Raw genomic sequence first — 25,687 nt, forward strand, 5'->3', positions numbered from 1 at the left:
TTCCATAAATAAAAAGAAGAGAAGAAGATGAAGATTGATTGGTTATTGAGCCACTAAAAGAGGCGGGAGGAGGGTCGCCTAAAATTGGAAATTTGTATTTTTTTATAATAAAATGATTCTCCTTTGAATATTCCAAGTCATCCATTAGTTTGAATGGTAAAGTCTATATGAAGTATGGATAGTAATGTCTATGGATATTATTCCAAATCATCAGCTTTATCCACCAACATAGTTGAGCTATTGACACGTGTCTATTTATTTGCTTTTTAGGTTTTTAGGAATTATTGTTAAATTGAAACCAAGAAGCATCTATTTTATTGTTTTCGAAGATGAAAATAAATGTGTGTCTTTATATTTGGTTTATTGTTTTCGAAGATGAAAACAAATTATTTTAGTTGTTGTTTAGAATGGATCGTGACTAATTTTTATTATGTAAACAAGTTTTGAATATTTTATATGATTGAGAGACTTGTATGGATGATTATATTGAATTTAGAGAGCAGTTAAATTATTCAAGTGAAAAAGTTATTTTGTAATAGTGCATTTGATTGTAAAATCTTTTGTTGTGATTTTATAGGCTAAGTTCTCGGTGATAGATCTAGTCTTCAAGGTACAAGAGTAATTAAGGATTTTAAACCGGGATGTGTTAGAATTATGTTCAATGGTTGTAATTGTTGAAAAATAGTGGATTCTTCTCATTGAATTAGGCATAGTAGGCATAGAGAAATTGAATTGCGTCAACAACCTTGTTATCCTCTATTTTAATTTTGGTATCACAATGCTTGCAGAAGTACCCACCTCTGCAATCACTTTTGCTCGTAATTGCGTAAATAACATTGTTATCCTCTTTTTTTGCCATTGTTTTTATAATTTAAAAACTTTTTTTATAACTTTAAAATGTAAATTTTAGGATTTTAGAGCTTTTTGATGTTTTTAGATTTTTAAAAAACAAAATTTAGAATTATTGTTTAAAAAATTTTAAAAGTATGAAAACAATATTTTTAGTTATAGTCAATTTTGTTATTAACCCTTTGAATTAGCGTGTCACAATCCTCTTAACAGGAGTTAAAGGATGGGTGACCAAAATATAACAATTTAATAACGGTAGTAACTATGACATAAATTTTGAAAGTTAGCGACTAAAATATAAATTTGAAGTTTTTTAGGAATTATTGTTATAAGTTGCCCTGATTTTAAATTGAATGAGAAAAAGAGGTATTAGTTATAGAAAGCAGTAGAATGACAGACAACAAGCATCTATTTTTATTGTTGGTTTAATGGCTATGGGTATTCGTACTTGATTTATGTCATAAGTTCCAACAAAAGATATAAAATAAATGAAAAAAGAGTATCAAACAAATCATATAAAAACAGGTTTATAATTCGTATTTTTCACGATTAATTATGTACGTGTTTTTAATTTAAATTTTATTCTTTATTCGATATGATTGGACAGCATATAATTACTGTAGTAACTAAAAAATGACTAAATCCCTAAACATGTTTAATTGTAATGTAAATTATGGTTTCAATTTAAGAAACCAGCTTCCATAAATAAAAAGACTGGTTGTTTATTGAGCCACTAGAAGAGGCGGCGGAGGAGGAGTCGCCTAAAATTGGAAATAAAATGATTTAACGTCCTTCTTTCTCCTTTGAATATTCCAAGTCATCCATTAGTTTGACTAGTAAAGTCTATATGAAGTATGGATATTATTCCAAATCATCAACTTTATCCACCAACATAGTTGAGCTATTAACACGTGTCTATTTATTTGCATAAATCGAGCCAATGGTTTTGGAATACTTTCTATGGGAATGGGTATATCCTTTTTTTTGGGGTCAAATAAATCTGAATTACTATTTTGGTACAAAATAATTGATAAAAATTTATAATTTAAAAAAGAAAAGAAAAGAAGTAACAAATGTTATAAATGTTCCATATCTTCAATTATTTACCTCAAAATTTGTTTTATGATCAATTTTTTAAAATTAAATAAGATTGATTAAAATATTCACCATATAATTCAAAATTTTAAACATTTTATTTTCAAACTCGTATTCCTTAATAAATAATATATTTTAAACTATCTTGTTAATACTAATTTCTTGATAAATATGTTTTTAAATTAATTACTTTTTTTTTCAAGATTATCTTAAAATTTTTTAAGTTTGTGTTTGTTTAAATATTGAAATAATAGTTGGTTCACTACTCGTGTGGAGTTTTTAAATTCCACAAGCAAGATTAAGGTTGCCTGTAAAATAAAAAAAATATTTTTAAAAAGAGACATTTGACAATTTTTTAAGGTTGCTTGTGATGGAAAATGAATCACACGCGCTTTTTTTAATTAAGTGTTATAGTCGGTTTGTTGACTCCTATTTTTAGCAAGACTGTTAGACAAATAAGTTTGTCTAATCTTTATGGGGTTATTCTATTTTCATTAGTCTGTTAGTGGAGGATCTTACTTCCACGATTTAATTGCATAATTGTTGAAGTTAACGATAGTGAGTTGATTTTGATTATCTTCCTCTCTTGTGTTAAGAATTCCTTTAAAGTTTGTCATCAATGGTATTAGAGCCAGGTTTAGCGTGTTTTGTATTATGTTCCAAATACGATGTCACAACATCCGAGTGATTACGATAAATTTGTTCAACCTGCTCTTCCTTGCTTTGATGGTCATTATAATCATTAATGGGGCATGTTAATAGAAAATTTCTTAAGGTCAAAAGAATATTGGTCTGTTGTTGAGGATGGAATCCAAGAGCTAGAAGTTGGAACCAGTTTGACAGATGCACGGAAGATGGAGACTAAATTCTTAGAAATAACAATATATGGACTAATATTTAAATTTGTAAAAAGTACAAGGACTTATGATATATTTTAACATTTTATTATGTTTATACTATAATTTAATTTGAATATTTGTTAATGCCAAAATGATAATAATAACATGACATAATAATGATAATGATGATGATGTGTGAAAATAAAAATACTTCACATTTAAATTGATTATAATTTAAATTTATATATTCCATATATCATAATATTAATGAATTTGAGTTTATATATTCTATATATTATAATATTAACAAATTTGAGTTTTTAGTATTTCTTATTCATTTAGTTTTAATTTTGGAAGTGATAATTTTGGAAGTGATTTGGTGATGGTTTTGACCTCGTCCTCTCCAGGTTTAGTGGATATTCGATTCTTTTGCCGATTTTATCTACTACTTTAGATCATCCGAGATTAATTTTCTCATAGTGTTAAATGTTTGCAATCACTCCAAATAACCATACTTGAGTTGTGATGGAGACGATTGCTAACTTGCTATATATTATCGATTTTATAGCATAATATTTAAAAGTAATTTTTTCCGCCATACTAAAATTTTAAATATTTTAAGAGTACAATTTTAAAAGCGAAGCTGGTCAACTTGCCCTAAAGCAAATGGCGAAAATGCGTCGAAATTATATTGAAGTGAGAAATGGGGAGTGGGAGTCAAGATATTGATGTCTGTAATAGGCGGCCATCGATTCATATCCGTCGTTAGATATAAATATATTAATCATTTTTTAAAATATTCGATATTTTTATGCAATATAAATATACCCTTGAGGGATTAGTTTAGTGTCAGATTGAGCTAAATCAGTAAGGATAGTCATTTTGCAACTCTCCTAATTTCTTCATCATTTAAAGAAGGAAACAAAAGCATGGATCCAAGCTTGAGAGAAGTAGCTGGAACAGGAGATACTGATGCCTTGTACGCTCTAATTCGAAAGGATCCGAACATGTTGGAGCATATTGATCAGATTCCTTTCATCGATACTCCACTTCACATAGCAGCAAATGAAGGCCAAATTAAGTTTGCAATGGAGATGATAAACTTGAAGCCTTCGTTTGGTCGGAAGCTAAACCAAGACGGGTTTAGCCCCATGCACTTGGCCTTCAAAATGGGGCATACCAAGCTAGTGCTTCGACTGTTGCAGACCGATAAAGACCTGGTTCGCGTCAAAGGAAGGGAAGGGATGACCCCTTTCCATTGTGCAGCTGCAGCGGGGAACTCTAATCTTTTATTCCAGTTCCTTGAAACTTGCCCTGAATGCGTTGAGGATGTCACGGTTCGCAACGAGACTGCATTACATCTTGCTCTGAAAAACGACCACACCGACGCTTTTAATTTCTTACTTGGATGGCTTCGAAAGAACCGTCGTGGAGGAGGCAAGGATTTGGAAAGAAAGGTTATGAATTGGAGAGATGATGATGACAACACTGCGTTGCACATTGCAGCTACAAAGCAACAACACCAGGTATAGATGCATTATAATGATAAGTTGCGTATATTCCTTTGATAATCTTACTAATGACTGTTTATAATATTCTACGCAGGCAGTACAACTGTTGTTGGATTCCTTTTATGGGTTAGATGTAAAAGCTAAGAACTCGGAAGGCTTGACAGCTCGAGAAATCATAGAAAAAGTTGGAAGACAAGGGTTGAACATGAGTAGCGCCGAAGACGATGATAAGACCACCGCCAAGATTAAGCGCATTAAGAAAAGAACTAGTCGGTCTGAAAGAGCATTAGTAAGGTTGATTCGTACAAAGAATGGGTTGTCGGAGAACATGATCAACGCAACACTGGTGGTAGCGGCGCTGGTCATAACAGCGATCTACCAATCATCTTTAAGCCCACCGAGAGGTCTTTGGCAAGGTGATAACACGAGTAACCCCACCACCACCTCAAACCTTACTACTACCACTAAATTTAAACTCTTTAACGACAAATACGCTGAAAAACATTCTAAACGTGTGTTGGGTAATGAAACAATGAAAACTGGTACGGCAATCATGAATCCCAACTTGTTTTTAGGGTTTTGGTTATTCAATTTTATAGCATTTGGGCTTCCGGTTCTTCTAACCGTTTTCCTTTTATACGATGTAGCTCGTATTCTTCTTCTCCCGCTTTATTTTCTATCCGTCTCCTACTTTAACTGCATGACAATAATATCTCCGTCCATGTTTTGGGCAAACCTCAACTCTGTTGTCATGTGGACAGCCATTATTCTCCCGTCTGTCTTAGTTTTTGGAGGCGTATGGTTATGTATGCTGCCAAAGCACCGGGAAATCAGACAAATACGCAGACGTGTCCGCAATGACAATAATATCGGAATAATTCAGTACTTGCGAATGTCAGTCTAACTTATATATTATATTTATGTACCCTTTTCCATTTTCTCTGTATTAATATCTTTTCTTTTTGAAAAAAGAAAAAACACTATGTAATTGCTTTGGATAAATTTAATAAAAACAGATATATTTGAAGTATTGTTTGTTTAAAATCCACTGATTTCTAAATGTGTTAATATCATTTTCGAGTTATTAATTAAAAATATCTTTAACATAAAGATATATGTAATAATTACATACTTATTATTTTATCTATATAATAAAAAGTTATTGATTAAAAGATGAATTAAAAATTAGAAAATAATATATTTGTTAATTAAAAAGTACTATTTTTTAAAAAATAACATGAGATAAAAATATAAATATCGTAGGAGATGTCTCAAAAATAAAATGACTAACATTTAACTATTTGATCAAATGAATTAATGCGTCAAGTTATTAAAAATATATATTTTATCCTACAAGATGCATTTTACAAAATCAACTTATTTCTATAAATATTAAAAAATCTACCTAATACTCTAATTATTTTCTAAAAGGACATATATTGCTAGTGTACCCTAAAACTAGGATGCGCCACGCTTTCTAAAGCAAATAATAATAATACATTAATCTAAATTTCATGAGCCCTTTTCTTAATTCTAAGAAATAAAATCTCTCAAATAAAAATAATAAATAAAATAATCTTAAGTCTCGTATGCGAAATTGAGTTTTTGTGTCAAATTTGTATATTCGTTATAGAAATGATAAATTAAGTAAAATTCATGTCCAAAATTAATTAAAATAAATAATAAAATATATTATCATCTATATTTTATAATATTAACTATCATTTAAATATATATTGTCTACTTTATAACATAAATATTTTATCTTTTAAAAATACTCTTCTTCTTCTTTTTACAAACAAAGACTGGACATATTTATTGAAGTAATACAACAATGAGAATAAAAACAAAAACCAGCCAAATAAATATAAACCCTAGGACTTAAAACATTTTTCATCTAAAAATAAGAATATTAAAATACTGAAAAACCTCCAAATTTACCGTTATCTACATCCATTACTAATCGTAGACAGTGACAAAGACACTCGACAGATGATAAGCAAAAAAAAAGTACTCTTTTAACTACAATACTAAAAGCGTCCGCTAACCATTTTTCTATTAAGATATTAATCAAGACGGATTAACTTAGTGTTAAATCGAGTAAGTCTAGGGGTGGGCGGTGCATTTAGTTTACTTTTTGTCTCACGCTACAGTATCGTTACAGTATCTAATCTCACCGCCACCGCTGTTTTTATACTAACCGCAGGTAAACCCACCACCCATCCAAACTCACCCTAGATTAAGTCCGTGGATGAATTTCCACATCTTTTTTTAGGCATTAAATTGAGAGCCAATCAGGACCTTCCCCTAATTCCCCTTACCAATCTATAAAAAATTGGATCTTTGGTTTGATTTTATCAATAAAAGAAATTCCTTCCTCGGTTTCTTAAATTTGATAACTTTTATTATATAATATAATTTTGTTCACTTTTCATCAATAATAGAATAGAAAATAGATAGTTGCTTCCTATTTCAGCAATATAAATAGTTACCATGTGTTTTTATGTTTTTAATTTTTAATATAATTAATGTTATAACCCTCCTTATGAAGCTAGTTAATGTAAAGAATAATAATTCTAATTATCTATGCTTAAAATTAATTCAGTTGTGCTTTCAATCAATGTATGATTTTGATATTGCAAGAGGTGTCCAGCTATGTGGTGAGATCTTGAAGGTGTGTCTTTGTAACAACTTGAGAAGCTTTTTGGACTTTTTTCTTCTTCTTTTAGGTTTATTATTAGTAAATGAATTTTTGCTGCGAAAAATTAGCCTAAAAACAAAATATAAAAATGATAGGAAATATGTTAATTTTAGACGACAATTAATGACATTGCAATATTACTTAACAACATGAACAATCCCCACCATCGTATTGTCATTCCCAAGTAATGGCGTATTCTCTTTACTCGGAAAATATCCCTCCTAACGCTGGCCGAAATTGGTTGAAACATTATGCAGCTAATTTGGTAAGATAATGGACGTGTTTATTGCATCAAAAAGATTTCGTTAGGTATGGTAGGTTGGAAGAAGCAAAGAGAGCATTGTGGAGTCTAGATGGAAGGTGGTTCTCTAATCATAGATTGACAGTCAGTATGGCGAAGTTTAAACCTAGAGATGATTTGTGGAGGAAGGCAAATGGGAGAGAGGTCAGACAACATACATAGAATATGGAAAGAAGATGTGTTGAAGGAAATACGGGGCCGCATGCAAGTGAGATTATGGCAAATAATAAACAACATGAAGAAAATGACCCAATCAAGTTGGACGAGATGGTGGAAGATTTATGAATTTCCAGAACAAAGTAGTAGAGGGAGCCATTGATGGAGAGAACTTGAAGTGGCTTGAAAAATGTATTGTGGGTAGAATGAGAAACAATGCTACTGTGGGGTTATGGGGTGATACTGGAATTTATAAAATTGGAGTCCAAAGATTATCGGGTAATGATTTGTATGAATTGGAAGCCAATGAATGGGGAGATGTTTTGCAAGTGTTTCAGAAAGTTGAACGGTGGACAACAAAGATGAAAGAGTAAGGTGGTTATCCTGTTACGAGATTCCAATACATGGTCTTCGAGGAGGAAGTAGTTAAACAACTTGCTGCTATTGAATAGTAAAATTGGTTTGATTTATTATTTTTGGTGCAAACAATCAACACTCAAACGGTCAATCGGCTGTCGGGTAGAGCACGTGCAAAACCAACCTAGCATATGAGAATATATCCAAAAGAAGAAACTTATCCAAGTCCAACCCCCCACAAGTTCCCAGTCGGCTCATCCCATTGACCTTTCCACAACTTCGAATTGATTGGTGCAATGCGAGGTCCAATATTGGAAGGAGAATGGAATCTTAACCGTGGGACCACACTTAAGCCGGCGTCCTAAATGATTAGATGCGTGGAAGACGGTGGGTATTCTTTCACCCAATAACATCACTACATATACACAAACCATGTCTGCCCATCTAGTGGGCTACTTGTGATAAAACAGGAAAGCAATGAAAAATAATAATATAAAGAAGAGAAAAACAAAATCCTACACCTAATATAATTTTTCCTAAATACAAGAAAACAAGTTTTGGGATAGAAAATCATATCGAAGATTAAACGATTCAATTCATTTAGATTTGAACGTTAATTAAATGATTAAACATTCAAATCTCGTTAAATTCATGAACACAATTTACAAGCTTTTTATTAGTTAGAATATTCTCTAATGCTTAAACGGTATCAATTCAATCGATTTAGTTCTTTTATTAAGAACTAAGAACTGTCAGAGACATTTTAAAAGGGTTACGTATAGCATGGGAGAAAAAGTTTTGTCAATTAGAGATTAAGAGTGATAACACTCTTCTGATGGAGATGATTGCAGAGAGAGGAGCAGTTGATAGTTAGTTGATGGAATTACATTCTATTCATGGAATGATGCATTGAGATTGAAAGATTTGTTTTCGACATATCCCAAGAACTCACAAGATTATAGCGACAAGATTCACTGAGGTCCAAGTATTTAAAAATCCACTTTATTTTGTACAAGATTTAGAACAAGCAGATTACATTAGCGTTACACAGACTAATACGTTATCTTAATAGTATTATTTTAATTTACGAAAATAATAATAATGGAGCCCATGCATGGTTTTGGAATCTTTTCTATGTCACAGCTCTGGGGATGGGGTCAAGACACAACTATCCTTTTTTGAGGTCAAATAAATCTCAATTAGTTTTTTTAACCCTCTGTATATTTATCTAATAAAATTTTGATATAAAATTTTCCACATTTCATAATGATCGAAGAAGTGTAAAAAAAGTTGATAAAAGTTTATAATTCAAAATTGTTCCATATCTTGGATTATTTACCTGAAAATTTGATATGTTATATAAAAATTTATTTTATGATCAATATATATCAAGAAAAAAATTGATTAAAAATATCCACCAAAATGATAAGAATGTACATAATTCAAAATTTTAAACATCTTATTTTTAAACTGATATTCCTATGTAAATTATATATTTTAAAATATGTTTTAATACTGATATTTCTTAAGAAATTTGTTTCTAAATTAAATATTTTTTTCAGAATTATCTTAAAATTTTTGAAATTTATGTTTGTTTAAATATTGAAATAATTTTGATACGCTGCTTGTGGAAAAAGATTGACAAAAAATAGTAAAATATTAAAAAAAGGACACATACTACCAATACACAAAATATATTATCTATTTTATAACATATTACTTAAAATAAATATTTTATTTTCACAACAATACTAAAAATATAAATTTTAGAGTAAAAATTTTTGAAAGCGAAGCTGGTCAACTTGCCTTTAAACAAGTGGCGAAAATGCGTCCAAATTATATCAAAGTGAGAAACAGGGAGTGGGATTCAAGATTTTGTCGTCTGTGATAGGCGGCCACCGATTTATATCCCTCATCAAATATAGATATATTAATCATTTTTTAAAATATTCGATATTTATATTCAATATAAATCTACCCTTGACGGAATAGTTTAGTGTAAGCTTGGTTTAAATCAGTTGAGGTTTCAAATAAGGATAGTTTGCAACTCTCCTAATTTCTTCATCATTTAAAGAAAGAAACAAAAGCATGGATCCAAGCTTGAGAGAAGTAGCTGGAACAGGAGATACTGATGCCTTGTACGCTCTAATTCGAAAGGATCCGTACATGTTGGAGCATATTGATCAGATTCCTTTCACCGATACTCCACTTCACATAGCAGCAAATGAAGGCCAAATTAAGTTTGCAATGGAGATGATCAACTTGAAGCCTTCGTTTGGTCGGAAGCTAAACCCAGACGGGTTTAGCCCCATGCACTTGGCCCTCCAAACGGGGCATACCAAGCTAGTGCTTCGACTGTTGAAGACCGATAAAGACCTGGTTCGCGTCAAAGGAAGGGAAGGGATGACCCCTTTCCATTGTGCAGCTGCAGTGGGGAACTCTAATCTTTTATTCCACTTCCTTGAAACTTGCCCTGAGTGCGTTGAGGATGTCACGGTTCGTAACGAGACTGCATTACATCTTGCTCTGAAAAACGACCACACCGACGCTTTTAATCTCTTACATGGATGGCTTCGAAAGAACCGTTGTGGAGGAGGCAAGGATTTGGAAAGAAAGGTTGTGAATTGGAGAGATGATGATGACAACACTGCGTTGCACATTGCAGCTACAAAGCAACAACATCAGGTATATATGCAATATAATGATAAGTTGCGTTCCTTTGATCATTTTATTAATTATGACTATTTATAATATACTATGCAGGCAGTACAACTGTTGTTGGAGTCCTTTTATGGGTTAGATGCAAACGCTAAGAACTCGGAAGGTTTGACAGCTCGAGAAATCATAGAAAGGGTTGAAAGACAAGGGCTGAACATGAGTGGCGCCGAAGACGATGATACCACCACCGCCAAGATTGAGCGCATTAAGAACAGAACTAGTAGGTCTGAAAGAGCATTAGTAAAGTTGATTCGTGCAAGGAATGGGTTGTCAGAGAACATGCTCAACGCAACACTGGTGGTAGCGGCGCTGGTCATAACAGCAATCTACCAGTCATCTTTAAGCCCACCAAGAGGTCTTTGGCAAGGTGATAACACTATCCGCACCACCACCTCAAACCTTACTTCTACTACTAAATTTACACTCTTTAACGACAATTACGATATAGCAAGTTCTAGACATGTGTTGGGTGAAGAAACAAGGAAAACTGGTACAACAATCATGAACCCCAACTTGTTTTTAGGGTTTTGGTTATTCAATTTAATAGCATTTGGGCTTCCAGTTCTTCTAACCGTTTTGCTTTTATCCAATGTACCTAGTATTCTTCTCATCCCGCTTTATTATCTATCCGTCTCCTACTTCAACTGCATGACAATAATATCTCCTTCCTCGTTTTGGGCAAGCATCAACTATGTTATCATGTGGGCAGCAATTGGTCTCCCGTTGCTCTTAGTTGTTAGAAGCGTATGGTTATGGAAGCAGCCAAAGTACAGGGAAATCAGACAATTACGCAGACTTTTCCGCAAGTAAAATAATGTTGGAACCATTCAACGGTTGCGAATGTCAATGTTGTTTATATGTTCTCTTACGTTATGTACTTTTTTCCATTTTCGGTAAAAAATTTATGTAATTGTTTTGGATAAATTTAATAAATAAGATTACTTTTTCCAACAATATCTTTGTCCTTTGCAACAGAAAAAAAAAACATAGAAAAACCAACCATCCTATTTTATAATTTAAAAGAATATTTTCCTTTTTGTAAAAGAGATATTTTCGAAGTATTGTTAATTCAAAATTAACAAATTTTTAATAAATCGATATTATTCTCTAAATATTTTCTAAAAAATACAAATTCATAAACAACAGCTATATTCTTTTTCGTTGTGATTTCGGCAATATAAGGCCGAATTAAATTTGTAAAAAGGGGTTACGAAGATTGTATCAAGAAACGATTAGAAGAATATAAAAAAAAAAACAACACAGAGAAAAATAGCAATTTGGAGAGGTGATTTTCTCTTTGGGATTTTCTTTTCATTTTTTCCTTTTGATTTACTGTTTTTTGCATAAAACAAATAGAAAAGAAAAGGAGGAACCATACCTGGGAGGCGTGCTTCCGAAGCCCTTCCTTGTTCTGTGCAGGGTGCAGAATGAAGGAGTAGAGGGCTTTTGGGAAGAAGCGGCGCACGCAGGAGAGGAATAACCTAGGGGTTTTTTTTTTTTTTTTTAAACCTTTAAATGGCTTTTATGCAGCATACAACACGGCACCGTTTGGAGCCTGATCAGTGGTTTCAAAACGGTGCCGTATAGGCCTGTACCCATGCGCGACCCGATCCGACCCTGAGAGGATCCGCGCGTTTTGTAAATGGTTTATTTTCTCGTTTGATCCTTCTTGTTTTTCAAAATGTGTTTAATTATTTTTTTCTTTTTAAATTCAATCACAAGTTTTATTTCTGTTCTAATTTAATCCCCTATCTGTTATTAGTTATTTATTATTAATTATTTTTACTATTATTTTTATTATTGTATAATATCATTTTATGGTGTTATTATTACCATTACAACCATATTTATGCATACATTTTTTGAAATATACGTACATTTTTTATAATTTATATATGTACATACGTTTTTATATTACACAATTTATATACGTATCTTTATATATATTTAAATACATATTACTTTAATTTTCATAAATATATATATACATTTACATTTTATAATACATATACATTTTCCAAACTTTATAGTCCATACGTATATACATTCATTTTCTATAATATACATATACGTACATTTTTTGAAATTATTATAAATATTTTTTTTGCATATTTCATTTTTTATATACATATACTTATATATACATATTTTAATACATGCATATACATATTTTCATAGTTTACTTATATATTATACTTATACATTTTTTATATTTTGTAAATATAAGCCGACCGAGAGGTCTTTGGCAAGGTGATAACACGAGTAACCCCACCACCACCTCAAACCTTACTACTACCACTAAATTTAAACTCTTTAACGACAATTACGCTGAAAAACTTTCTAAACATGTGTTGGGTGAAGAAACAATGAAAACTGGTACAGCAATCATGAATCCCAACTTGTTTTTAGGGTTTTGGTTATTCAATTTTATAGCATTTGGGCTTCCGGTTCTTCTAACCGTTTTCCTTTTATATTCTTCTTCTCCCGCTTTATTTTCTATCCGTCTCCTACTTTAACTGCATGACATTAATATCTCCGTCCATGTTTTGGGCAAACCTCAACTCTGTTGTCATGTGGGCAGCCATTATTCTCCCGTCTCTCTTAGTTTTTGGAGGCGTATGGTTATGGATGCTGCCAAAGTACCGGGAAATCAGACAAATACGCAGACGTGTCCGCAATGACAATAATGTCGGAATAATTCAATTCATGCGAATGTCAGTCTAATTTATATATTATATTATGTACTCTTTTCCATTTTCTCTGTATTAATATCTTTTCTTTTTGAAAAAAAAACACTATGTAATTGCTTTGGATAAATTTAATAAAAACAGATATATTTGAAGTATTGTTTGTTTAAAATCGACTGATTTCTAAATGTGTTATATTACTTTCGAGTTATTAATTAAAATATCTTTAACATAAAGATATATGTAATAGTTACATATTTATTATTTTATTTATATAATAAAAAGTTATTGATTAAAAGATGAATTAAAAATTAAAAATAATATATTTATTAATTAAAAGCACTATTTTTAAAATAACATGAGATAAAAATATAAATATCGTAGGAGATGAATTAAAACCGAGTCTCAAAAATAAAATTACTAACATTTAACTTTTGATCAAATGAATTAATGCGTCAAGTTATTAAAATATATATATTTTATCCTACAAGACGCATTTTATATTTCTTTCTCCAAAATCAACTTATTTCTATAAATATTAAAAAATCTACCTAATACTCTAATTATTTTCTAAAAGGACATATATTGCTAGTATACCCTAAAACTAGGAAGGGTGCCTGTGGTGCGCCACGCTTTCTAAAGCAAATAATAATAATAATAATAATAATAATAATAATACATTAACCTAAATTTCATGAGAGTTTGGTGTCCCTTTTCTTAATTCTAAAAAATAAAATCTCTCAAATAAAAATAATAAATAAAATAATCTTAAGTCTCGTATGCGAAATTGAGTTTTTGTGTCAAATTTTTGTGTAATTTGTATATTCGTTAGTTTCCGACTTATTGAACAATAATTGTATTTATATAGAAATGATAAATTAAGTAAAATTCATGTCCAAAATTAATTAAAATAAATAATAAAATATATCAATTAAGCACATTATCATCTATATTTTATAATATTAACTAATTTAACTATCATTTAAATATATATTATCTACTTTAACATAAATATTTTATCTTTTAAAAATACTCTTCTTTTTTAAAAAAAAAACAAAGACCGGACATATTTATTGAAGTAATACAACAACATTGTAGAAATGAGAATAAAAAACAAAAAACAGCCAAATAAATATAAACCCTAGGACTTAAAACATTTTTCATCTAAAAACAAGAATATTAAAATACTGAAAAACCTCCAAATTTACCGTTATCTACATCCATTACTAATCGTAGACGGTGACAAAGACATTCGACAGATGATAAGCATTAAAAATTACTCTTTTAACTACAATACTAAAAGCGTCCGCAAACCATTTTTCAATAAAGATATTAATCAAGCCGGATTAATTTAGAGTTAAATCGAGTAAGTCTAAGGGTGGATTTGGATGGGTGATTGGGTGCTGTGCGGTACGTTTAGTTTACTTTTTGTCTCACGCTATAGTATCGCTACAGTATCTAATCTTACCGCCATCGCTATTTTTACACTAACCGCAGGTAAACCCACCGCCTATCCAAACTCACTCTAGATTAAGTCCGTAGATGAATTTCCACATCTTTTTTTAGGCATTAAATTGAGAGCCAATCAAACCTTCCCCTAATTCCCCTTACCAATCTATAAAAAATTGGATCTTTGGTTTGATTTTATCAATAATAAATTTGATAACTTTTATCATTATCATTATTTTGTTCACTTTTCATCAATAATGAGATCAATTGTTTCGCTAATAGAATAGAAAATAGATAGTTGCTTCCTATTTCAGCAATATTATAATGGTACCATGTGTTTTTATGTTTTTAATTTTTAATATAATTAAAGGATGCATTGTAATGTAAAGAATAATAATTCTAATTATCTATGCTTAAAATTAATTCAGTTGTGCTTTCAATCAATGTATGATTTTGATATTGCAAGAGGTGTCCAGCTATGTGGTGAGATCTTGAAGGTGTGTCTTTGTAACAACTTGAGAAGCTTTTTGGATTTTTTTTCTTCTTCTTTTAGGTTTATTATTAGTAAATGAATTTTTGCTGCAAAAAATTAGCTTAAAAACAAAATATAAAAATGATAGGAAATATGTTAATTTTATACAACGACAATTAATGACATTGCAATATATTACTTAACAACATGAACAATCCCCACCATCGTATTGTCATTCCCAAGTAATGGCGTATTCTCTTTACTTGGAAAATATCCCTCCTAACGCTGGCCGAAATTGGTTGAAACATTATGCAGCTCATTTGGTAAGATAATGGACGTGTTTATTGCATCAAAAAGAAATAGAAGAGGTCGTCGGTTTTGTTTCGTTAGGTATGGTAGGTTGGAAGAAGCAAAGAGAGCATTGTGGAGTCTAGATGGAAGGTGGTTCTCTAATCATAGATTGACAGTCAGTATGGCGAAGTTTATACCTAGAGATGATTTGTGGAGGAAGGCAAATGGGAGAGAGATCAGACAACATACATAGAATATGGAAAGAAGATGTGTTGAAGGAAATACGGGACCGCATGTAGGGAAGAATGCAAGTGAGATTATGGCAAATAATAAACAACATGAAGAAAATGACCCAATCAAGTTGGACGAGATGGTGGAAGATTTATGAATTTCCAGAACAAAGTAGTAGAGGGAGCCATTGATGGAGAGAACTTGAAGTGGCTTGAAAAATGTATTGTGGGTAGAATGAGAAACAATGCTACTGTGGGGTTATGGGGTGATACTGGAATTTATAAAATTGGAGTCCAAAGATTATCGGATAATGATTTGTATGAATTGGAAGCCAATGAATGGGGAGATGTTTTGTAAGTGTTCAGAAAGTTGAACGGTGGACCACAAAGATGAAAGATTAAGGTGGTTATCCTGTTACGAGATTCCAATACATGCTTGGTCTTCGAGGAGGAAGTAGTTAAACAACTTGCTGGCTTGCTGCTATTGAATATTATAATTGGTTTGATTTATTATTTTTGGTACAAACAATCAAGACTCAAACAGTCAATCGACTGTCGGATAGAGCACGTGCAAAACCAACCTAACATATGAGAATATATCCAGAAGAAGAAACTTATCCAAGTCCAACCCCCCACAAGTTGCCAATCGGCTCATCCCATTGACCTTTCCACACCTTCGAATTGATTGGTGCAATGCGAGGTCCAATATTGGAAGGAGAATGGAATCTAAACCGTGGGACCACACTTAAGCCGGCGTCCTAAATGACTAGATGCGTGGAAGACGGTGGGTATTCTTTCACCCAATAACATCACTACATATACACAAACCATGTCTGCCCATCTTGTGGGCTACTTGTGATAAAACAGGAAAACAATGAAAAATAATAATATAAAGAAGAGAAACAAAATCCACACCTAATATAATTTTTCCTAAATACAAGAAAACAAGTTTTGGGATAAAAATCATATCCAAGATTAAAGGATTCAATTCATTTAGACTTGAATGTTAATTGAATGATTAAACATTCAAATCTCGTTAAATTCATGAACAGCTTTTCATTAGATAGAATATTCTCTATTTCTTAAATTTAATTCTTTTATATTAAGATCTGTTTGAGACATTAAAAATTGGTTTAATTTACCAAAATAATAATAATGAGGCCCATGGTTTTGGAATCTTTTCTATGTCACAGCTATGGGGATGGGGTCAAGACACAGCTGTCCTTTTTTGAGGTCAAATAAATTGATTAAAAATATCCACCAAAATGATAAGAATGTACATAATTCATCTTATTTTTAAACTGATATTCCTAAGTATATTATATATTTTAATACTGATATTTCTTAATAAATTTGTTTCTAAATTAAATATTTTTTTTCAAAATCATCTTAAAGTTTTTGAAACTTATGTTTGTTTAAATATTAAAATAATTTTAATACACTGCTTGTGGAAAAAGTTTGACAAAATATAATAAAATATCAAAAAAAGACGCATACCAATACACAAAATATATTATCTATTTTATAACATATTATTTAAAATAAATATTTTATTTTCTAAAAGTAATTTTTTACCGCAATACCAAAAATATAAATTTTAGAGTAAAATTTCTGAAAGCGAAGCTGGTCAACTTGCCTTGAAACAGATGGCGAAAATGAGTCCAAATTATATCGGAGCGAGAAACAGGGAGTGGGATTCAAGATTTTGACGTACTGTATAGGCGGCCACCGATTTATATCCCTCGTCATATATAGATATATTAATCATTTTTTAAAATATTCGATATTTATATTCAATATAAATCTACCCTTGACGGATTAATTAGTTTAGTGCAAGCTTGGTTTAAATCAGTTGAGGTTGCAAATAAGGATAGTCAGTTTGCAACTCTCCTAATTTTTTCATCATTTAAAGAAAGAAACAAAAGCATGGATCCAAGCTTGAGAGAAGTAGCTGGAACAGGAGATACTGATGCCTTGTACGCTCTAATTCGAAAGGATCCGTACATGTTGGAGCATATTGATCAGATTCCTTTCATCGATACTCCACTTCACATAGCAGCAAATGAAGGTCAAATTAAGTTTGCAATGGAGATGATCAACTTGAAGCCTTCGTTTGGTCGGAAGCTAAACCAAGACGGGTTTAGCCCCATGCACTTGGCCCTCCAAATGGGGCATACCAAGCTAGTGCTTCGACTGTTGAAGACCGATAAAGACCTGGTTCGCGTCAAAGGAAGGGAAGGGATGACCCCTTTCCATTGTGCAGCTGCAGTGGGGAACTCTAATCTTTTATTCCACTTCCTTGAAACTTGCCCTGAATGCGTTGAGGATGTCACGGTTCGTAACGAGACTGCATTACATCTTGCTCTGAAAAACGACCACACCGACGCTTTTAATCTCTTACATGGATGGCTTCGAAAAAACCGTCGTGGAGGAGGCAATGGTTTGGAAAGAAAGGTTGTGAATTGGAGAGATGATGATGACAACACTGTGTTGCACATTGCAGCTACAAAGCAACAACATCAGGTATATATGCAATATAATGATAAGTTGCGTTCCTTTGATCATTTTATTAATGATTATTTATAATATTCTACGCAGGCAGTACAACTGTTGTTGGATTCCTTTTATGGGTTAGATGCAAACGCTAAGAATTCGGAAGGCTTGACAGCTCGAGAAATCATAGAAAGGGTTGAAAGACAAGGGTTGAACATGAGTGGCGCCGAAGACGATGATACCACCACCGCCAAGATTGAGCGCATTAAGAAAAGAACTAGTAGGTCTGAAAGAGCATTAGTAAAGTTGATTCGGGCAAGGAATGGGTTGTCAGAGAACATGCTCAACGCAACACTGGTGGTAGCGGCGCTGGTCATAACAGCAATCTACCAGTCATCTTTAAGTCCACCAAGAGGTCTTTGGCAAGGTGATAACACTAGTATCCCCACCACCACCTCAAACCTTACTACTACTACTAAATTTAAACTCTTTAACGACAATTACAGTGAGTATCGTTTTAAATTTCTGTTGGGTGAAGAAACAAGGAAAACCGGTACTGCAGTCATGAATCCCAACTTGTTTTTAGGGTTTTGGTTTTTCAATTTTATAGCATTTGGGCTTCCAGTTCTTCTAACCGTTTTGCTTTTATCCAATGTACCTAGTATTCTTCTCATCCCGCTTTATTATCTATCCGTCTCCTACTTTAACTGCATGACAATAGTATCTCCTTCCACGTTTTGGGCAAACCTCAACTTTGTTGTCATGTGGACAGCCATTCTTCTCCCGTTGCTCTTAGTTGTTAGAAGCGTATGGTTATCGAAGCAGCCAAAGTACAGGGAAATCAGACAATTACGCAGACTTTTCCGCAAGTAGAATAATGTTGGAATCATTCAACGGTTGCGAATGTCAATGTAGTTTATATGTTCTATTATGTTATGTACTTTTTTCCATTTTCTCTGGATTAATATCTTTTCTCTTCGGTAAAAAAATTATGAAATTGCTTTGGATAAATCTAATAAATAAGATTACTTTTCCCAACAGATCATATCTTTGTCCGTTGCAACCAAAGAAAAAAAAACAAAGAAAAACCAACCATCCTATTTTCTAATTTAAAAAATTATTTTCCTTTTGTGAAAAGAGATGTTTTTGAAGTATTGTTGATTCAAAAGTAACAAATTTTTCAACAAGTCAATATTTTCTCTAAATATTTTCTAAAAAATGACAAATTCATAAACAACAGCTATATTCATTGTATTCAAATGAATCTTAATAAAACCCTGTTCATCATTGATGTCTAAAAGGATTTTTATCCCATTTCAAGCTAAAAGCAACTATTTTTTAAAAGCCAAATTAGCTTTTCAAAACCATCTTTTTAAGTCAAATCAAAACTTCAAATTTCGTTTTACTTTTCTAAAGCTAGTTTTGAGTGTCTAAATACAATTTTATCTCTCATTTATATTAACTATATAAGCTAAATATAATTTAAATTAAATTTTACAAATAATTTATATTAATTACTTAAAATAACTCAAATTAATATTTCGTAGATTATAATATTAACAATGAGTAATAATAAATAAATTTATTATATTTATAATATAATCTAAGTTGAATATTGTTGATACCAAAATAATAATAATAATAATTTACATTTGTGGTTGATGATAACCTTTCTAAATTTCGTTTAATATATGATTTATGCAAATAAGATTGGCAACTTAAGTTTCGACACGTCCCGCAAAAGTATAATAGACCGGCAAATTGCATTGTCAAAGTTGTTCCTAATGATTTAAATAGGCCACATGATCATGCTTGATTTTTGTTTGAAAAAGATGCTCATCGAGCAATGGTTAATGTAGGCTCCCGTCAATAGCTAGTTCCTTAAACTTGTGTATTTTCTACAAAAAAGATATATTTTACATTTGTGTCAATTCCAATGGCTATGCTTGGCTCGTAACGTATTTTGAGCCTTGTCTTTTATGGTTCTACAAATGGGTGTTAAATCCATCAAAAACAATATTCATAAGCCTGAACAATAAATAAATAACAGCACAAATAGTAGAGTCAATCCCATAGAAAATAACTATCGAGATTGGTTAAGATTGTTTTTTCATCTTATTAGACCCATCACTTTGCATCATTCTTTTACTTAAGGTCGAGCAATTAAGACATACTTCATAACTAATTTTTTCCTAATTTATTCATAACTAACTAATTTTCAAGTAAGTGATAGTTAGTGGTTCATGTCATTTTGCAACTCTCCTAATTTATTCATCACTTGCATTATTTAAAAGAGTGCTATATAATCATTTTGCAACTCTCCTAATGTATATATATACGGTGATAAGTTGCGTATATCCCTTTGATAATTTATTAATGGCTGTTTCTACGCAGGCAATGGAACTGTCGTTAGATTCCTTTTGGTCGTTAGATGTAAAAGCTAACAACTCGGAAGGTTTGACAGCAGGAGAAACCATTGCAAAAGGTTAAAAGACAAGGCTTGAACGTGAGTGGCGAAGAGGATGATACCACTGCCAAGATTAATCGCATCAAGAAAAAAACTAGTTGGATTGAAAGAGTATGTAGTATGTACAACGAGGATTCGTGCAAGGAATGAATTATCGGAGAACATGATCAATGCAACCCCGGTGGTTACGACGCTGGTTATAACAGCAATCTACCAATCATGTTTAAGTCCACCGGCAGGTGCTCGGCAAGATGAAGGTGATCACAGTATCTCCATCTCAAACACTACTCTTCCCCTCGCTGTCAACAAACACGATGAATCCTTTTTGGGTCTAGGATCAAGACAAATTGGTACAACAATAATGAATCCTCTATGGTATTTATTGTTTTGGTTTATTAATATTTTAGCATTTGAGCTTCCTGTTCTTATAACAGTTTTGGTGCTCACTAATGTTCCTTTTGTACTTCTCCCGCTTTCTTATCTAAGCGTGTCTTAGTATTACTCGATGGCAACAATATCACCCATGATGATGTGGGCAATAGTCAACACCATTCTCACGATAATAGTTTCTTAGCTCCCGACTTTCGTTTATTTTAAAGTCATACAATCATATATGTCCCAAAATTCCAAGTAGTTCAAACACTTACGTAGAGTTTTTCGTAGTGACAGCAATGTCGGAGTCATTCAACGCTTGAAAAGGACAATCTAGTTTATATTGTACTATACTTTATGTACTTATATATATACACATATGTATAAAAAAATATGAAATATGCATTTATATATATACACATGTATATAAAAAAATTAAGAAATAAAAAAATGTAAAGTATGTATATAAAAAAATTGAAATATGCATTTATATATATACACATATGTATAGAAAAATATGAAATATATAAAATATATGAATGTGTGCGAGTAATATACATAAAAGTATAAACGTATATATACTTATCATAAAATAGGTATGCGTATATAAACATATTTTGAAACTATAAGATATGTAAAACACATTTAATGTCAAACGTACACACATATGTGTAATGAGATATATGTATATGTATTTACAAAATAAAAAATATATAAGTATAATATATATAAGTAAATTATGAAAATATGTGTATGTATATATTAAAATATGTATATATAAGTATAATATGTATATAAAAAATGACATATGCAAAAAACAAATATATATTTATAATAATTTAAAATAATAATAAAATATACGTATATACGTATTATAAGAATGTATGCATGTATTTAGGATTATAAAATATGAAAATATATGCGCATATGTATATGTATTATAAAATGTACATATATATTTTAAAATTATAAAACACAAAACAAACAAAAACAAATGTATGTACGTATATGAAATATAAAATGTATATGCATATATTATAAGAAGTATGCACAAATACATGGTTATAATAATAATAATAATAATAATAATAATAATCATAATAATAATGATGCAATATAACAGTATTAATAATATATTAAAATACTTAAAAAACCCAAAAAGACAGATTAAGGATTAAATTGAAAATAAACGGAGTTTGGGGGCCGAATTAAAAAATGGAAAACACAAAAAGGGACCAAATCATAAAGCGCGAAACAGGAAGAAGACCCAAAGGGAAATATCCCCAAGCTAATCCAACGGCGTCGTTCATGGTCTATGGACCAAATTGAAACAAGAGAGAAATTTTGTGGCCAAAATTGAAAATATGTGAAAAAAACTTCATTGAAGATGGCACAAAAGAAAGGGGACCGATTGCGAAAATATCTCCACCAGCGAAAACACGCGGGTCACCTAGGCCTGTCGGGTCACACACGCGGGTATAGGCCTATACGGCGCCGTTTTGGGGCCACTGAAACAGGCCTAAACGACGCCGTTTCATGCCCTTTATAAAAATCAAAAATTTTCTAAAGGATTCATTTTTTTCCCTTCTTTTACAGAAAACAGATGAACCCTCTGCTAGGATTCTCATTTCCCTTTGCCGCCGCCGCCAACAGGACCGTCCCACAGCTTCCGTTGCCGCCCCAGTCTCTGATTGCGACGAAGAGGGGAAAGATTCAACAATACTAGGTAAATTTTTCACCTCTTAATCTTTTCTTTTTCCTTTTTTACACACGATGAATAAACAAAAAGATTCAAAAATAGAAACAAACAATCGTTGCAAAAAATCACCTCCAGTATACTGTTTTTTTATTTTCTTCTATTTTTTCTGTATCAATCCGTTTTTCTCTTTTCAATCCCCCCATTTACGAAAAAAAAACCCCTTTTATCACTTTTTTATCTTTCTGTTATGCTAACGTGCTCGCGGTTTGTGGTTTGTTGCTGGAAGATCGTGCATGGTGGGCGACGTGCTGCGATGTTGGGACGTGGGTGAGGTTGCTGCGGCTGCTGGTTTTGCTGCTAGCTGCTAGCTGCTAGGGTTTCTAAAACTTTAGGCTAATTGGGCCTAGTAATTGGATTAGGATTGGCCCAAATTTTATTGGATTTGTAATTGTATTTAGTTTTAGTATTTGGTTTGGGCCCCGGGCAATAATTGGGTATTACACCCTTGACGGATTAGTTTAGTGTAAGCTTGGTTTAAATCAGTTGAGGTTTCAAATAAGGATAGTCAGTTTGCAACTCTCCTAATTTCTTCATCATTTAAAGAAAGAAACAAAAGCATGGATCCAAGCTTGCGAGAAGTAGCTGGAACAGGAGATACTGATGCCTTGTACGCTCTAATTCGAAAGGATCCGTACATGTTGGAGCATATTGATCAGATTCCTTTCATCGATACTCCACTTCACATAGCAGCAAATGAAGGCCAAATTAAGTTTGCAATGGAGATGATCAACTTGAAGCCTTCGTTTGGTCGGAAGCTAAACCAAGACGGGTTTAGCCCCATGCACTTGGCCCTCAAAATGGGGCATACCAAGCTAGTGCTTCGACTGTTGAAGACCGATAAAGACCTGGTTCGCGTCAAAGGAAGGGAAGGGATGACTCCTTTCCATTGGGCAGCTGCAGTGGGGAACTCTAATCTTTTATTCCACTTCCTTGAAACTTGCCCTGAATGCGTTGAGGATGTCACGGTTCGTAACGAGACTGCATTACATCTTGCTCTGAAAAACGACCACACAGACGCTTTTAATCTCTTACATGGATGGCTTCGAAAGAACCGTCGAGGAGGAGGCAATGGTTTGGAAAGAAAGGTTGTGAATTGGAGAGATGATGATGACAACACTGTGTTGCACATTGCAGCTACAAAGCAACAACATCAGGTATATATGCAATATAATGATAAGTTGCGTTCCTTTGATCATTTTATTAATTATGACTATTTATAATATTCTACGCAGGCAGTACAACTGTTGTTGGAGTCCTTTTATGGGTTAGATGCAAACGCTAAGAACTCGGAAGGTTTGACAGCTCGAGAAATCATAGAAAGGGTTGAAAGACAAGGGCTGAACATGAGTGGCGCCGAAGACGATGATACCACCACCGCCAAGATTGAGCGCATTAAGAAAAGAACTAGTAGGTCTGAAAGAGCATTAGTGAAGTTGATTCGTGCAAGGAATGGGTTGTCGGAGAACATGCTCAACGCAACACTGGTGGTAGCGGCGCTGGTCATAACAGCAATCTACCAGTCCTCTTTAAGCCCACCAAGAGGTCTTTGGCAAGGTGATAACACTATCCCCACCACCACCACAAACCTTACTACCACTACTAAATTTAAACTCTTTAACGACAACTACAGTGAGTATCGTTTTAAATTTCTGTTGGGTGAAGAAACAAGGAAAACTGGTACAGCAATCATGAATCCCAACTTGTTTTTAGGGTTTTGGTTTTTCAATTTTATAGCATTTGGGCTTCCAGTTCTTCTAACCGTTTTGCTTTTATCCAATGTACCTAGTATTCTTCTCATCCCGCTTTATTATCTATCCGTCTCCTATTTTAACTGCATGACAATAATATCTCCTTCCACGTTTTGGGCAAGCATCAACTTTGTTGTCATGTGGACAGCCATTCTTCTCCCGTTGCTCTTAGTTGTTAGAAGCGTATGGTTATCGAAGCAGCCAAAGTACAGGGAAATCAGACAATTACGCAGACTTTTCCGCAAGTAGAATAATGTTGGAATCGTTCAACGGTTGCGAATGTCAATGTAGTTTATATGTTATCTTATGTTATGTACTTTTTTCCATTTTCTCTGGATTAGTATCTTTTCTCTTAGGTAAAAAATTTATGTAATTGCTTTGGATAAATTTAATAAATAAGATTACTTTTCCCAGCAGATATCTTTGTCCTTTGCAACGAAACAAAAAACAAAGAAAAACTAACCATCCTATTTTCTAATTTAAAAAAATAATTTCCGAAGTACTGTTGATTCAAAATTAACAAATTTTTCAATGAGTCAATAAATTCATAAACAACAGCTATATTCATTCTATTCAAATAATTCTTAATAAAACCCTGTTCATCATTGATGTCTAAAAGGATTTTTTATCCCATTTTTTAACAGCCAAAAATTGGCTCTTTTTTAAGTCAAGTCAAATCCCTGTTGATGATATTGTGCTCACTGGCAGCTCTGGGCAACACATAAGTGAGGTAGTCAGTCAGCTTCACAATAAATTTTCCCTCAAAGATATGGGTGAACTCAGTTTCTTTTTAGGGATTGATGTGAAACGCTCAGCACATGGAATGTTGCTTAGTCAGAAAAAATATGTTACTGAGCTACTGCAAAAAGCTGGTATGGTTGCGGCCGCAGCCACACCCACGCCCATGGTGAGCTCCCCCAAGCTGGTTGCTTTAGACAACAGCCCTCCCTTTTCTGATGTTCACTAATATCGCAGTCTGGTTGGTATGCTTCAGTATGTTTGCATCACTCGTCCGGATTTATCGTTCTGTGTTAATAAGTTGAGTCAGTTTATGAATGCTCCAACTGATACTCATTGGCGAGCTGTCAAACAAGTATTGAGGTATTTGACTGGCACTTTGGACCATGGCCTGTTTTACTCAAAAGGACAACCAGAACTGGTGTGCTACTCTGATGCAGACTGGGCTTCCTCT

The 25,687-nt window shown here is 32.5% G+C and overlaps 3 protein-coding genes across 5 annotated transcripts; all 3 read left to right on the top strand.

Annotated features, from left to right (window-relative positions):
* The first annotated feature begins 3,618 nt into the window (after positions 1-3,618).
* On the top strand, positions 3,619-19,189 carry LOC105792982 (ankyrin repeat-containing protein BDA1). Of its 2 annotated transcripts, none has more exons than XM_052634577.1 (2): positions 3,619-4,309; positions 18,255-19,189. In XM_052634577.1, the coding sequence occupies exons 1-2, from the start codon at positions 3,713-3,715 to the stop codon at positions 19,020-19,022; spliced, it is 1,365 nt and encodes a 454-aa protein (XP_052490537.1). In that variant the 5' UTR covers positions 3,619-3,712; the 3' UTR covers positions 19,023-19,189. The 2 variants fall into 2 exon arrangements, with proteins under 2 accessions (XP_052490537.1, XP_052490536.1); XM_052634576.1 differs by lacking the exon at positions 18,255-19,189 and adding an exon at positions 4,389-5,338 and having other exon boundaries at positions 3,621-4,309.
* Positions 9,777-11,481, top strand: LOC105792981 (ankyrin repeat-containing protein BDA1). 2 transcript variants are annotated; one of them, XM_012621868.2, is made up of 3 exons: positions 9,809-10,494; positions 10,573-11,017; positions 11,127-11,274. In XM_012621868.2, the coding sequence occupies exons 1-3, from the start codon at positions 9,898-9,900 to the stop codon at positions 11,177-11,179; spliced, it is 1,095 nt and encodes a 364-aa protein (XP_012477322.2). In that variant the 5' UTR covers positions 9,809-9,897; the 3' UTR covers positions 11,180-11,274. The 2 variants fall into 2 exon arrangements, with proteins under 2 accessions (XP_012477319.2, XP_012477322.2); XM_012621865.2 differs by having other exon boundaries at positions 9,777-10,494; positions 10,573-11,481.
* Positions 17,448-24,911, top strand: LOC128032052 (ankyrin repeat-containing protein BDA1-like). The gene is made up of 2 exons (XM_052634578.1): positions 17,448-18,179; positions 23,980-24,911. The coding sequence occupies exons 1-2, from the start codon at positions 17,583-17,585 to the stop codon at positions 24,742-24,744; spliced, it is 1,362 nt and encodes a 453-aa protein (XP_052490538.1). The 5' UTR covers positions 17,448-17,582; the 3' UTR covers positions 24,745-24,911.
* The last annotated feature ends 776 nt before the right edge of the window (positions 24,912-25,687 follow it).

Source organism: Gossypium raimondii, chromosome 8, assembly GCF_025698545.1.
Source record: "Gossypium raimondii isolate GPD5lz chromosome 8, ASM2569854v1, whole genome shotgun sequence".
Classification (NCBI taxonomy): domain Eukaryota; kingdom Viridiplantae; phylum Streptophyta; class Magnoliopsida; order Malvales; family Malvaceae; genus Gossypium; species Gossypium raimondii.

What these genes read in the sequence shown, in the direction of transcription:
- LOC105792982 (XM_052634576.1), top strand. Translation starts at nt 3,713, where the DNA reads ATGGATCCAAGCTTGAGAGAAGTAGCTGGAACAGGAGATACTGATGCC. An exon ending in CTACAAAGCAACAACACCAG is followed by an intron (nt 4,310 to 4,388) that starts GTATAGATGCAT and finishes TATTCTACGCAG; the next exon opens with GCAGTACAACTGTTGTTGGA.
- LOC105792981 (XM_012621865.2), top strand. Translation starts at nt 9,898, where the DNA reads ATGGATCCAAGCTTGAGAGAAGTAGCTGGAACAGGAGATACTGATGCC. An exon ending in CTACAAAGCAACAACATCAG is followed by an intron (nt 10,495 to 10,572) that starts GTATATATGCAA and finishes TATACTATGCAG; the next exon opens with GCAGTACAACTGTTGTTGGA.
- LOC128032052 (XM_052634578.1), top strand. Translation starts at nt 17,583, where the DNA reads ATGGATCCAAGCTTGAGAGAAGTAGCTGGAACAGGAGATACTGATGCC. An exon ending in CTACAAAGCAACAACATCAG is followed by an intron (nt 18,180 to 23,979) that starts GTATATATGCAA and finishes TATTCTACGCAG; the next exon opens with GCAGTACAACTGTTGTTGGA.